A 15,240-nucleotide genomic window follows, 5' to 3' on the forward strand; every position below is an offset into this window, starting at 1 on the left:
GATTTCAGATAGATTGAGTGAGCAGCTTGGTACTTGTCGTTTTCTTGTCCGCCGTCTGCGTGTGCTGCTCCCTAGATATGAATTTATACCAACTAGCACAATAATTCGTGAAAGCTAAGTGCAAAATGTTTGAAATATAAAACAGGCAATAAGCAGAAACTAGTAATGCATAGATAGCAATGATTTTGTGAAGCGGCCTTGGGCTGAGTGAGATTATCACCAGAAATGTCAGCCTGTAGTGTGCTGTAAATAAATAAATAAATAAATAAATAAATAAATAAATAAATAAATAAATAAATAAATAAATAAATAAATAAATAAATAAATAAATAAATAAATAAATAAATAAATAAATAAATAAATAATCTTGTTTAGATGAATAAAGGTGTTGACAAGCATCATTAGTGGGGATGTTGGTTTGTTGGTTTTTGAAAAAATAATACCATCGTCGCCTTGATAAGGTGCTGCTATATGCAAGAAATCATCATCATGCAAACATTTCTCTTCTGCTTTCAAAAATATATTCGTTGTTCTATATTTCGTTTTGCTTTGCCAGACCTATGAAAAATACTACAAGCCGATGTTTAACAACACTGGCTTTATGAACGCGGTGGCAATGGTGCACCCAAAGTCGCGGGGCACCGTCAGGCTCAACTCCTCCTACTACATGATGCCACCACTCATTGACCCAAATATGCTGTCTGAACAGGAGGACGTTGATAGAATCGTAAATGGTAAGGCTTCATGCATGTTGCGTTCAAAAATCGAATGCTTGCTTTTATTTCTTTGTGTTTTGTTCTTCGTTCATGATGCGGCTTTATTTCTTTCCTTTGTTTTTTATTACCCCCACTTATACTCAACCCTACCCCCCTTTGTAATGCTTTCGGGTCTTTAATGGACAAATAAATGAAATGAAATTCGCTCACCAGCTGACAACATGCAAGCTTTACCCTGGGGGCATAAGACGCAGCATACCTAATCTTAATAAAACATTGCGGTTTAATGGAGTACGAGTGCTATTGCTCAAAAGGAAGATACAGAAATAGGTTGATATTTACCCGCTGTATTTTTTGGGTACTGTAATGTTTTGTAGACTTGCTCGAGTTAGGAATAAGAAAATCAGTCTATAATTCAGCACAGAAATAGCAAAGCTGCTTTTCACTCTATACTCTCAGCCTTACTGACGTATTAAACATGATATATAATCAGGGCTTTGCAATTTTCGAAGCGGTTGCAAAGCATAAGTAAATGAGGTCTGAGTAATTACAAGGGCATTCCGGACTTTAGGAATGTGACGGAAACCCCTTCAATTTGTGTTTTAGAGAGAGAGAGAGAGGAAAGCTGAGATGGTAACCATGAGGGCATCGGGGTTGGCTACTGTACACTTGCAGAAACGGCTGAGAGTAGTAAAGGGACCACCGCGGAATTGAAATAGTGGTTCATATTTTTCAGGGTGCCCGATCTCTGTGTCATTACAAAAAGAGTTAGATTTTCTGTCATGGATGGACTTAGAGGTGATTGGTCTAGGGCACAGTATAACTATATACATTGGAGTCTAACTGAGCAGTCATGCATCACAACTTCTATTATTCAGAACCATATATTTCGTAATTGTGAACGTCAACCAAGACAATGTTGAAGAATTGCCAGTTTGCATGAGCAACACCAATTCATAGACGGCAAAGCTAAGTTGCGTCCCGCATGTCATGATATATAAACAAAAACATTAGTTGTGGTTGAGGTCTGGTTAACCTTAGTTGAATGGCGATAGCGACGGCGAAAGCTTCTTTTGCCTGCTACATTATTCCCCTATCACGCCCTATCAGTATAAGGTGCTACATTATTGGGGACGCTTAAGCTCATCTTTTAGGATTATGACGCGAGGGCGTTCGCTACCAGCCGACATATAAATGAAACGGGTTCAGTACTGTTGAACCAGATGTGGAGCGAAAGCATTAGCTGCCGGTGACCGAGCGTTCTTTTTTTTTTCTTCTTCTATTTCTTATCCTCCTCCTCCTCTTCGGCTGTTCAAGGTCAAGCGTGGCCCTTTCCGGGACAACGCGACAGCCCGAAACTTGGCACAGTATTGCTTTCACAATAAAACGAAGGTGTAGCGAGGCATCTACTGAATCAAGGCACTGAGTGGGACGTCGTATTTGAGTCTTCGTTACATAGTGTGGATAACTTATCCCGAACAGTGGGATAGTGGTAAAATAGAGTAAAGGGCAGAATGAAGTGCAGCACTGTTCTACACCACTTTATTCTTTCATCATCCTCGTTGTGAGCCGCTTCAAGTTTCATTCGACTTTAACTATGGTTCTTTCAGCAAGTGAAGGATAGTGCGGTTAGTGTGAATATGACAAAGAACAAATGAACAATATATTAGGGGAGGCTTCATGTAATAACAATATGTCGTCCGATCACCAAGGAACATAATGTTTTTAGTTTATTTCAGTTCAGTTCAGTCGTTCAGTCGTGTCCGACTCTTTGTGACCCTATGGGCCATGTCACGCCACGTTTTCCGGTCTCTCACTATCTTCCTAACATCACATAACTTTATCTGCAGTGCCTCGAGGATGCCATCTAACCATCGCATTCGCTAACTACCCCTTCTCCGGCGACCCTCAACCTTTCCCAACATCAAATCTTTCTCCAGCGACTCCTCTCTTCTCATCAGATGACCAAAGTAGCTGAGCTTTAACTTTAAAATTTGACCCTCCAATGAGCAGTCAGGGTTTATGGTCGACAATATCGACTGATTTGATCTTCTGGCAGTCCAAGTAACTCTCAAGAGTCTTCGCCAGCACCACAATTCAAACGCGTCAATTCTTCGGCAGTCAGCCTTTTTCACAGTCCAACTCTCGCATCCAGACATCACAACTGGAAAGACCATAGCACGAGTTATACGGATCTTGGTTGGCAGACTAATGTCTCTGCTCTTTACTAGGCGGTCAAGGCTAGCCATTGCTCTCTTTCTCAGAAGCAGGCGTCTCCTAATTTCATGGCTGCAGTCTCCTTCCGAGGTAATCTTGGAGCCCAAGAAGAGAAAATCTGTCACAGCTTCCACTTCTTGTCCATTGATGCTCCAGGACTTGATAGGGCAAGACGCCATGATCTTTGTCTTTTTAATGTTAATGTTAGTTTATTTACACCGCTAATTTAGGTAGCGGTTCCCAGATGTCACAACGTTTTGTGTCACGTATTCACACTGAAGGAAATTTTGAGCTTAAGTGCTAAAATAAAATCAAATGTGCGAAACACGCCGGTGCTGCTTTAGAAAGAACCTTCTATGCTGTAACGCAATACGAGGTGCAAGATGTGAATCTCGATGGAAATGACGCACAAGTCGCAATTAAGGAAATAATAGTTTCGACTACAATCAGTTCTTCTGCTTGCTTATTGTTTGTGATGACAAAATGTCCGAATATACACCCCCACAATCAAAAACGCATTACAGAAAGGATTAAGTCACTGATGTAGATTGCTATAGCATTAAATGCAATGCTACTGCATGTTTTCCTGGGCCGATGGGATAACTGTGGCTTTTTTAGCACATATCAGACGTTCCCTCATTAACACTTAGTGCTCAGGTTACGTGTCTTGCTACCTGACAGCTGAGCATTCACCGGTCGAAAAGTCGATGACTTTTCCTCTCCACCAAGTATGCAATTTGGAGACATTCGCCACTATAATGAAAATTTGGTCTCTAAGTTATTCCTTGAACTCAAACACAGAGCAGAAGGGAGAAAAAGAACACATATACTGTGCTTTTCAGCTATGACACGACGGCATTATTGGCGACCGTATGCGGCTGTCTTGCTGATTCGCGTCAATGCAAAGTGTTGTTTTAAAGTGGAGAGACCGTGCGTTTTGACAAAACTGCATTGTAGCGTTTCCTGACAGCACAGCGGCTGTTTTCACGATTTGCACATCGTAACCACCATGAATGATATGCTTGCCAATGTTCCCAAGCACTTTTGTCAGGCGCGCATTTTAATGTAGAAAATCAGAAATCGCAGCGGATCGTGTGGCCTGTCCTCTTTTGCACAGCACTGTACATTTCCTTTATTACTAGGCTAATGAGTAGTCATTGGTTTGTGAGTCCGTTATTACACACACGCATTTTAACATACAGTCCTAAGTTTCCGCTTTATGGGAAATATCATCTGACCTAAATACGAAGCCTCGCTTTTAGGAATCTGTAAGAACTTTTCTGCAGGGCTTGCGAGTAGGCTGGCTGACTCGGGGTGCAGACGGCCCAGAATATTATATTCCAATTTCACCCTGCCATCTCAAAAGAGCTGCCCGAGGTGGCAGCTCCTGCGAACTAAGCCATACATTTTGGTTTCCAGATGCCACACAAGCTTCCGATCAATCTGTGCCTGGCCTTACCATCCGTCAGCTGCCAGAGGCATGCACACGAGCCTTTAATGCTATTGTGTTAAAAAGGAACACCACACTTTTTTCGCACAATCAATTTGAAGACAGCGCTAAAAGCCCGCTTTTCTAAAAATCTGGCGTTGCCGATGATTTGAGGGAAAAATTACGAGCGTGCTCCTGACACATGGGAGTTGGCGTTTGACAATTTTTGAGGAAAAGAGTGGTAGATGGATCCTGTCAACTGGCAAGAGTCCATATGACATTGCTGCTTTGTCGGGAGCTGTCAAATAGGGTAGATTCTTTGAGATAGAAGGATAAGGAGCCACACAATCTTACCGAGTAACACACGCTAACGCTAGAGCACACACAGCCCCGATAAATGGACAAAGGGATTGACCTTCCTACAGTTTACCAAATGTTAACAGCGGCAGGTAGCAAGATACTTCTGCCGAGTTTTTCTCGCTATTGCGTACCCCAAGTGGAAAGTAGGATTGGGATTTTAGTTGCCTGCCAACTTTCAGCCTTCGACATAGTGCGGTAATTTACGCCTGTCGCCTGAGTTTGTCTAATATAGGGGGAATTCATGTGGGGTAAAGCTGACGTCAATGCACAGCCGACGCCATATTGGCGTCCTGTTCTGACTATAGTGCGGTCAGCGGCTCAGCCACTCGTGTTCATTGGATTTTCTGTTACTCTAACTCATGTCAGCACTGATGCAATGAAAACTGAATCGGCATATTGAGTGACTAGTGGACTAGTGAGCGACTGAAAGTCTACGTGATGCGGGAAGATATTGGTACATAAAAAACAAAAATGTTTGCCCCAGCAAGTTGGCAGTCGATGGTCGCGACTGGACGGTAAGCATCGACCTGTGGCCTCGAATAAATGCCTGCGACATTCATCAGTTTCCTGTACTACGGACGAGCTTCGTGAGAACAAACCAAGTGAAAGGAGAGAGATCATGCAAAGCGCGCAACTACGTTATAACTGGTTGTTTTACAAAGCCTTAAGTAAAGAAAATGGACCTGCCCGTTACATGCGTGCTGTAGAACGCTTCTCCCAGCTAAAGTGCTGTATATTTGTAGCTTAAATTTCGAGCAGAAAAAAGCATTTTAATTTTTTTAAATACCGATGTTGGTTTGGGTACTTGCCTCATTCGATTAGAAGTCAGATGTCTGCAACTTCTTTGGCGGAAACTTGGAAAAACAAGCCTCTGTCACAGCGATGACACTGGTGCTATCACCTCATTGCGTTGCGGGTTCCAAAGGGGTTTCTGCGATTCGCCCGCAAAAATCTTCAAATTGAGTGCAGTTCTGTCCGAACTAAGTTTCGCTTATTGTTGTCGTTAAATAAGTCCATAAAGATCTTCAATCATTTCGTTAAACAACTCTGCCTGCACACGCTCTTTAGCGAACTTTGTACAGCCTTCTTCCTGTGCCAACAGCACGGATGGCGGCCTGCCTGTCTGTCGAAGGAATGTATAGCAGGTCACTAACTTAAAACTTGTTTTAAGACAACATACAAAGTAAGACAAGCTAGTCTACCTGACCATCACGCTATCATTATTTAGTAGCCTTATTAGGCACAATTGTGCACAATTATGAAAAAGGAAGCGAAGACAAAATGCAGATCAAACGCATTGATATACTTTGGACATCATTCAGATTCTGTATCCTTACTGACAAAAGTTTTGGGTGTTTGAGCTTTATTTAAACAAATTTACTACTAGACTCGGTGAAATGTCCTCAATTCTGAGATTTAGCTTTGCGTGGCTTGAGATAACACTTATTAGTCTTCTGGCTAGAACGAGAGAAAGAATATGGCTACACGGTATGAAAGAGGCACTTAATCAGGGTAGAGCGGGAGCTTCAGTTCGCGAGTCGAGCGATCGGTTAGAAAAGTGAATTTGTCTTTGTCCTCGTCTAATAAGCCTTCCGTTATAGGTACACTGAAAGTGATGAAGCTCTTCAACACAACTGCAATGAAAGATATCGGTGCCACAATCTGGAATGGAAAGTACCCAGCTTGCAAAAACTACACCGTATGGAGCCGGGAATACATTGAGTGCTTTGTGAGAATGGCGGCATTTCCTGGACAACATGTCTGCTGCACATGCGCTATGGGCAACCACAACAATTCAGTGGTGGACGAGAGACTCAGGTAAGGCAGATACTTCATTACCGGGATGCAATGGAAGCTGCGAGGCTCGGAATAATTTCATATAATACACACCTGCTACTCTATAACGAATACATGAATGAGCCAAGAGTCACTTTTGGGGGGGGGGGGGGGGGGGGGAGGTTGCTGAAAAATGTGAAGAGGTGACAAATCATGGAGGTTGGTTAAATACAGTAGGAAGAACAACCACCTGCCACTGGTGGTTTCGATCCTACAACGTCCAAATTCAGCGTCTAGTGCTCCACCTCTAAGGAACGTCGACGTCTGCTTTTAACGTTCACTTGTTAGTTGTCACGTGTAACCTATTCAAGAGAGTGTTCGACAGCGCTACTCTTCCGAATAGCGGCGGACGTGAAACGTCTGCAGATAATCTGAGTGCCCCTTTTTACACGATTTAACGAGGAAGGCGGGTGCTGTGTGGCAATATCTTCTGCTACATAAAACGTCAAGGCAGCCAGTTTCGAAGCCGCCGCTTAAGGTCCGAGCGGTGGCCTTTGGATGTATATTATTCGATTTTCTATTCATTTAGCACAATGAATAGTTATTCTTTCACATTCAACACCAAACATATCCCCTATACTTTTCCCCTTTGTGCCAGTTGCGGTTGATTATTTCCTCAAATATCTCATACTGAAGTCCGTCATTTTCCGAACATCAGAAATAGTAGTTTGGCTCTCGAACGCTTGAGCCACGTGGAAGAAGCGCATTCTGCCAAGCGCAAAGCCAGTTATGTCCCCAAAAGTCCTGCTATTTAGACAAAAAAAAAAAAAAAAAAAAGGTAGGCAAGGCGCTTCAGAACACGTCTCCACAGGCAAGTCTGTTCTGAAGCGCTTTGACTACCCTTATTTTGCCTAAATGACAGGGCTTTTCGGGGCATAGCTGGCTTTAGACCTGTTTATTTTCATTCCACAGGGAAATATGTTCCCACGTGATAGGTTTGGATTAGACTGTATTGATCTCAAGTGAAAGGTGAATCAAAGCTGAAAGACATCATCATCAAAAACATCAGGAAGTTTTAAAATATCAATTTGATATAATTTATTTACTTGTCTGAGAGCTCATGGCTCAGAATTTGTAATTTACATTCTGGGTGGTCAAAGACACGCGCACGAAGACTGGAAAGGAAACATATTGCGCGACGTTGTAGAAAACCTCAAGCTGTTTGTAGAGAATCAAATCACAATTTTTTGTCGTGTATATATAATGACACACTGTATGACGTCATTATACTGTGAGCGAATCTGAAATTCTCTGGGCTTCAAAATTAATTTAGTCAAGTGGGAAATATATTTCCTACGTGCGCTTAAGGGTTAATGAGAATAGCTTAAGCGTCCTCCTAAATTTAAGTAGCTGATGCATGGATAGCGCATGAGGATTATGCCTAACAAAAGATTAAAGAATTGAGATTTTTGCAGCATAGACATTGGTTAATTTTTTTTGGTCTAGAATTCTGCTTTCACCCAAAATAAACTGCCCTAGGGCTTGGAGGGAGCCTAGTTTTTCACGTGTCTTTTTATTGTTCACGCAGGGTCAAAGGCATCAAGGGACTGCGCATCGCAGACGCATCGGTGATGCCTCAAATAACATCTGGGAACATCAACGCAGCTGTGCTGATGATCGGCGATAAAGCGGCAAAGATGATAATAGAGGACGCTATGAAAGCTGTGTACACCTAAATGTGTTTCGAATTAGGTACACATACCGCAAATGCTCCTAAAAGGGCAGGTAATCTAGTGAGAGATGCAGAATAACGTGCCTTGCTTTCTTTAGAAATTATCTTACTATTGTAAGATAGTTCATATATGCTATTTTGTTCCTTCGTCAATGTTGCTGCAAAAGGTCCAATGGTATATTTAACGAAAATGCTGTTTTATGTGGACCAGGAGCAGTTCTTTGTAACTTAAGATTCCCAGCGGGAAGATAGCTGCAGTTTCTGGTTCTAATAAAAAAAACTTCTTAAAATGAAGAAATGTATGCCAGCAAACTCAGTTTTCCAGGCTATGAAGCTTATTGGAAGCTTTCATTATTATATCATATCTGTCCTCATGTTGTGTTCAACATAGTGGTAGAGAGCTTCGCGTCGACTTAAGCGTTTTTTTTGTTTCAGTTACTGAAAGCTTAACTTTCAGATTGGTCTTCATCATGATAATCCGCCCAGTCTGCTTTCTATGTAATCGGAATTTCTTAATTCCGGGAGCCGCAGTATGTTTAGAAAAAGAAATAATTCTCCTGGGGTATTTCAACGAGAACCGCGAACTTCTACATCGTGAGTGCAGGAGTTATCGCGGGCTGAGAGGAACATATGCACTATGTTCTGCAGTGTCGAAAGATTATAAAGAAGGTATAATATAAAAAAGTCTTAATTAAGCTAATAACAAGAATGAAGAGGTAAGTAAGCGGAAAATGGAGTTTTATTAAGAACGCTGCTTTTAAACGTCGCGGTTTTCGCAAGAAATTCTGAACCTGTCATCATAGCCTACATGCTTTTGTTCCATAGCATGAATGAGTGGAGTTTCGCCGAAACATAGAAAAAAACAACAACAGCAAAATAAAACAAAAGCCATTAATCAACCTTAAGCTTCTTAAACAATCGGGGTGGATATTCCGGTAAGTTGGCAATTTTGAGTTGAGAACGTTGAGAACAAGAAAAGTAACATTTCCGAGCACAATTTAAAATGCCAGCCAGCTGGATATCATGCCATTTTCAAAGTCTGCAAAATCATTAGCAGAAACAAAGAACAACTAAGATGCGAAATTGTAGAAGCCAGAAAAATAAAAGAACTGAAAAGAGAATGTGTAAGCTATCCTTCGTTATCACTCTCGACGAAGGAGATATAGTTCTTAGATAAATAGAAAGAGATGTTGAGCTGTGCGATATGTGGTGACGTACGTCGCGATAGCATGCTAGGATCATGTATTGTCGATGCGCATGCAGTGTATAAGAGCCTGTAATGCATTGAATAAAACTGAGACGAAAGGTAACGCACGTGTTGTCCACTCAATATTTTATTTATTTATTTATTTGTACCGTGAGGACTTACAAGAAGCGTTATAGAGGGGAGGAGCTTTTACATATCATTATATATATGAAATACAAACAAGGTGAACAGCAAAATTGCATCGGCAAAATAGAGACAAATGAGTACAATGGTATCTGAACAAAACAGACAAACAAAAACAGATAACTTACAGTACGTGAAAGAAAAGAAAGTAAGGAACAAAAACTAACAAAAAAGAAACAGTGTTCATATAGGAATAAACTCACTTTGTAAAATATTTGTTAGTGCTTTTGCGAAAATGGTCGGTGTCGGTCGTTCCTGTCTTCTAAGCACTGCAGTTTCATGACTCTTAAAAAAGCCCTTTATTTAAGAAGGAAATGCGCCGAACTACAAGCAGTACATTTGTCTCGGCTAGCGTGGGCAGGAATAACTAAAGGCGCTTAAAGATTGCTTCCATCGCGACAGCGGTTTACGTAAAAGTAGAAAACTATTAAGCTGGATGGTTAAGCTTTTTTTCGCATTCTCAATGTCTCGGAAGTGATCCAAGAGCGGCTCACTTTAAGAGATAAGCAAACTGTGCCCGCAGCAGTGAGAAGAAAGGGCTGTTTTACGAAGTGAACTATTCTTTTGTGTAATAAAAGTTAAGCAAGCGAATGCTCGGGCAGTGTGATATTTTAGAATTTTCCATAATATAAAGAAATGTATTTGTAGGAAATGTGGGATAAATTTCACCCTAAAAAAACTGCGGAAAAATATTCATGAATTTCTAATCTGAATGTACACCTGCCCAATTTATTAGCAACATCAAGTGTTGCCTTTCTAACTGCAACGTGTAAAATGCTTCTCTCAGCTTTGCAGGTTCTTCATTCGTACAGAACTTTAATGTATGGCTAGTATTGAATGGTTCCGTTACTATAAATAACATGCTATGATGAGAGGTTTGCTTGATTCCGTAAGTAACTAAAATTACAATTCTTTGCTGCGACAAAGCGCCAAATCAAGGAGCATATTCAGCGGTGGCTGTCATCCAGTTTGCTTCATTTATTTAAAAGGTCGGCCTAAAGCTGGAAGTGTTAGCGATTTGATTTTGGCAAGTTATTTTAGGGCAGATGAGACTGAAGAGCCATTGCTACGAATGTTTCTTGTTTGGCGTTATATCGCAAAAGATGGTAGGCGTTCGTGAGTTAAATTACAACATCAATTAGCAAGAGATGTAGTCGAGGGACGCATCCAAGTCGGAAAAAACTACAGAAAATTTTTTGTTGTTATGACAGAACTTCTGTGTGGTTTTTGATAGAAAAACTGCTGGGACGATAGAACTTTCTGTAGTAACATCAGAACTTTCTGTAGTTACAGCAAAAAAGTACCACTGGACTACGGACAACAAAAAACGACTACAAAAAAAACTACACAACTACAAAAAACTACTACGGAACTAGAGGAAAATCAGACGTTTACGACAGAACTACACAATATTCCTTGGTATTTCTGACATGGTTCTGTAGTTTTTTTTTCGACTGGGATATGTAATATACGTTACATTTAGCGATGCGACACTCCAGGTTATTAAAAATTTGGAAGGGTGTACATGACATGTGTACTGGCTCTCCTGTTATCTCAAGCACCAAGAAAGCACGAAAACTGTGAAGTCTATGCTAAAAGCTTCTGAAATTGAAAAATAAACACGAAACGTGAAAAAGAAAGCAAGAAAACTTATATGAGGCATTTGTTAACACAAAGATGATAGACATTGCTTTGCCAGCATACTGGTAATGGGGACTTTGGTTGAGTTTGATATTCTTTGCGCTAAAGAGTAAAGTTCCTAATCTAGTTACTGTTGCAAAGACAGTTCAAGTAGTGATTACGGTTGCTAAAACAACTGATGACGTCTAAAGTTACAGGTAAAGAAAGAGCTGGAGCCGTATTTTGAAACAATGCTTCTTTCAGATAACTTTATTGCTTCTTGCTATCGGGCTCGCACAGGACTACGTGAGCCAAAATTCACTTAGAAAATCAATTGCTCTCTAGATTATGAGCACCCGGCAAACAGTCCACAAAGACAGAATGTACACTATACAAGTCGATAAAGGAACATGAACATCAATATTTTCATTTGATGTTATCTTTCTCAAGTCTATGGAATTATTGCAAATGCTACAAACTTGTTTTGCAATTCCTTCTTTGGTTCGCAGATCGGGCTTGTATCAACCCCGGAAGCTGATAGTTTTTGTTCCCGTGGCCGCCACATTCTTTTCTTTCCTACAAAACTCACTCTTCCGATTTCGTACATGTGAACAACGGCAGGTGGCAGAACCCATCTGCCGCTTTCATTTACTATAAAAGAGAACTTAAGAAAAAGGTATCGTGGAGCGCATTTGGAGAGCATGAGCGGTTATGAATACCAATTTGGCAGTATCCGTGAAGATGACAGCACACTAAAACATCTGTGCCTTAGCGGCGGTCACCTATGAGGCAGGAAGAACAGGCCTACTAAAAGAGTCTAGTTTAATTGAGGGTAATGCAGAGAGCGATGGAAAGGAAAATAGTGAGTGGAACGTTAAACGACGGAGGGTAGATGGGGAATCAGTGCGAATTGTTGAGATCATTTGTTGAAATCAGTTGATAAGTCAAGAAAAACGAAATAGGCCTGCACAAGGAAAATGACGCCAAGAAAAGATAACCAACGTTCGCAAAGAAAAAGAGTTCACTTCAAGAGGATACAGGTGTAGCAGTGGGCGACAGAACCTGGCAACGCAAGACAATGGTCCAATATTGGAAATACATAAGCAGCTGTGGTCGTACAACGTTCGAGCATCGTCGACAATTTCCCAACATAGGTTTCGCGTACGCAACACATCCAAAGCGGCATCCAAGTTTCGCGTGTTTCCCAACGTTGGTTCCGCGGGTCTAAAATATTGGCAAAATCAGATCAATTTGTATTGCGTTTTGCTGACATTGGACTAGCCGTATTTAGATACTGACAACACAGGAACAGTTTGTTCTGTTTCCTCCCGATATCGGACGAGCTGTTTTTAGAAACTGATGCCATTAGACCAAGTTGTCTCGTGTTCTGCAGATATCGGCCATGCCATTTCTAATAACAGCCGACATTGGTCCAGCTATCGTGTCCTTCCGATATTGGTTGTGCCTTTTCTAGAACGTGGCTATAATGGAGCAGTTTGCATCGTGTTTTAATATCAGTCATGCCGCTTTACTGAAACAGCTAACGATGTACCAAGTTGTCTGCACATATCCTGATATTGAAAGTCCCACGTTAAAGACTTGGTTATGATTGATCGCAAAATAAATATTATGCAATGATTATTTATATTAATACAGGGCTATAATTGTTGGGTTTAAACACGCATCTAGAAGCCATATGACAGAATTTATTTCACTGGCATTAAAGTACAATGGAAGTCAAACGAATTCACACCATCGCTGCAGCCGCTGAACTCCAGTTCTGCCATCCGTTAATTTGCTGTAGAGCAGACATTCATGTGCTTCCTCAATATATTCTAATTTGGTTCCTGGCAAAAAATGATCCTTAAACATCTTATGATTAATGCTTGTTTTTGTGCGCACTGGAGATGCATGAAATGGATATTAAAATTTTCATATCTAAGAGACTGTTAACCCTGACTGAAATACATATTGAACTGCAACTGAGCGCTCTTGGTGGTGCATGTATCTTAATGGTGTACCGATTATTGATGTATGAGCTGACGGTAGGGGAGAACGCCTACTGCACACGTAATACATGGCATCAGCCCTCAGTCGGTTGATAGTTACTGATTTTAGCGTTCTACTTTGCTCAAGAATCAGAGGCAGTTTTAGTCACTGCATTAATTCATGCGATACTCGAATACGCACGGTGAATGGGGCATCGGATCAGTGGCGTGAAAAAATTATACACTGCGCAGTATGCCGCAAGATGTATTCCTGCGTTCTTTGACGAGGTATAGTTCTTCTTCCCTGCCGATGGTGATGTAGTAAGTATTGTTTTTTTGCACAAGTCATTGCACTCTTGTGGAAGATTTTTGATTTGCCTTTGCTGATATTTTAGCTCATTAGGATGTTTTTGAATTGCAAGTATGGCATTTATTGAATAAAAAAAAAACGAGAATAGTTATCAGTTGTAATTTTCAATAGTTTTTATTTTTTTTGGCTTAAAGCAGTGCCTTCGCCTTATTCTCGCTAGCCTAGTTGCCAATGGGCTACACAGCCATAAATTCGGCCGACCTGTAAAACTTCTTGTATAAAAAAGGGCAGCAGTTAATCTATTTGCAAGAACATGAACAAATTAGTTATAGGTTTCAACCGTGTGGGAGTTTATCAAACAGTCTGCGGCTTAATTATTATTTTAGTATTGTGGGTTTAATCTGTTTTTATCTCTGAGTGGCCTTTTTATTCCACTATGAACCAAGAGGCCACAAAACACGGCCGCACATAATAAGCGTGTGTTTGGAGCTCTTTTGGAGAAACAGGTGGCTAAGCTGCACGTTTTTGTTGGAAGGTAGTAGCAGGAAGGGCTTATATAATTAGAAATAAGACAGAGAGGAAGAAAAAAAATGTTTGTGCGAGCCACAGTCTAAAGCACGAGATCCATGGCTGGCCGAAGCAATAAGACAGCGAGTGAACAGCAAGAGTCAATAAAAGATAGGAGTGATAGGGAAGGAGTACACGGACGGATAAAATAAATAAAAACGAGCGCGACCATCGCCTGAAGTTGTCAGTACTGCAGCGCTCCTCATGCGAATGAGAACAGAGTATAAGATTTTTCCCGCTACCGCAGCGAAGATACCAGCACTGGCAGTGACAATGTGGTAGGATAGTGTGAAAGGCGAAGGCTTCGTAGAGGCCAACACCGATCTATGACGTAAGCAAGATGCGGTGGTGCTGCTGTCATCAGGCTGGACCGACTGGGGTGAAAAGAAGGCTTAACGTCCATATGAATACACGGAACCAATCATTTCAAAGCATTTTTCTGATTTCATGGTGCACCTATGATGTCATTCGGTGCAGAGTAACTATCAACGTCATAGAACACATTTTAAACTATGAATCCTCATTACAGAGACAGAGCAATTTTAAAACACCGTGAAACGTAGGCGGGTACAAGTCGAGAGCAAGACCCCTGGAGAGAAACTTTTCAAAATAACTTTCCGTTTTCGGAGATCACTAATAAACATTACTGATGCTAAAAAGTTAGCGAATGTTTTGAAGAAAAATTGTGACAAAGTTTTTTGCATCATTTTGAAGCGAATAAGTTATTAAAGTGCCTGGACAAATGTGCATTGTAAAGACCGATATATCCCTGAAAAGCTATCTATCCGCAGGGGGCTGCTCGCAACCGCGACAACAAGTGTTGTGCGATGGGCTGCCGCGCAGGCTACATTCTTTCTTGGATACTGCTGCTTCAATGATATGAAACTTTGTAAGCTGAATGAAATCCTCACACAGCCTCACAATCCTCACAATAAATGAACATCCCTCAGCAGCAGACGACTAAAATGCCCCGTCTGCTCACACAAGTAGCGTTCGCGGGGGACAGCGTGTTCCGCGCTCAAATAAAGAGTCGTCTGCACCGCCATCTGTAACAGTAGGCCTTTTTCTTACGTTTCATTGCCATGAAGTTTGAAAAGGTCGGGTATGCACGGTTTTCACCTTTAGGGAGATTGAG

At 41.2% G+C, this 15,240-nt stretch overlaps 1 protein-coding gene across 1 annotated transcript in view; it reads left to right on the top strand.

The window, feature by feature from the left end:
• Positions 1-8,234, top strand: part of LOC146189971 (glucose dehydrogenase [FAD, quinone]-like) — a 30,487-nt gene extending 22,253 nt beyond the window's left edge. Inside the window, exons 7-9 of the mRNA XM_084605392.1 lie at positions 557-734; positions 6,324-6,540; positions 8,087-8,234. Of these exons, the coding sequence (XP_084461518.1) occupies positions 557-734; positions 6,324-6,540; positions 8,087-8,234 (543 nt within the window). The remainder of the gene's footprint in view (positions 1-556; positions 735-6,323; positions 6,541-8,086) is intronic.
• The last annotated feature ends 7,006 nt before the right edge of the window (positions 8,235-15,240 follow it).

Source organism: Amblyomma maculatum, chromosome 5 (genome assembly GCF_055883805.1).
Source record: "Amblyomma maculatum isolate TAMU_Amacu chromosome 5, ASM5588380v1, whole genome shotgun sequence".
Lineage (NCBI taxonomy): Eukaryota > Metazoa > Arthropoda > Arachnida > Ixodida > Ixodidae > Amblyomma > Amblyomma maculatum.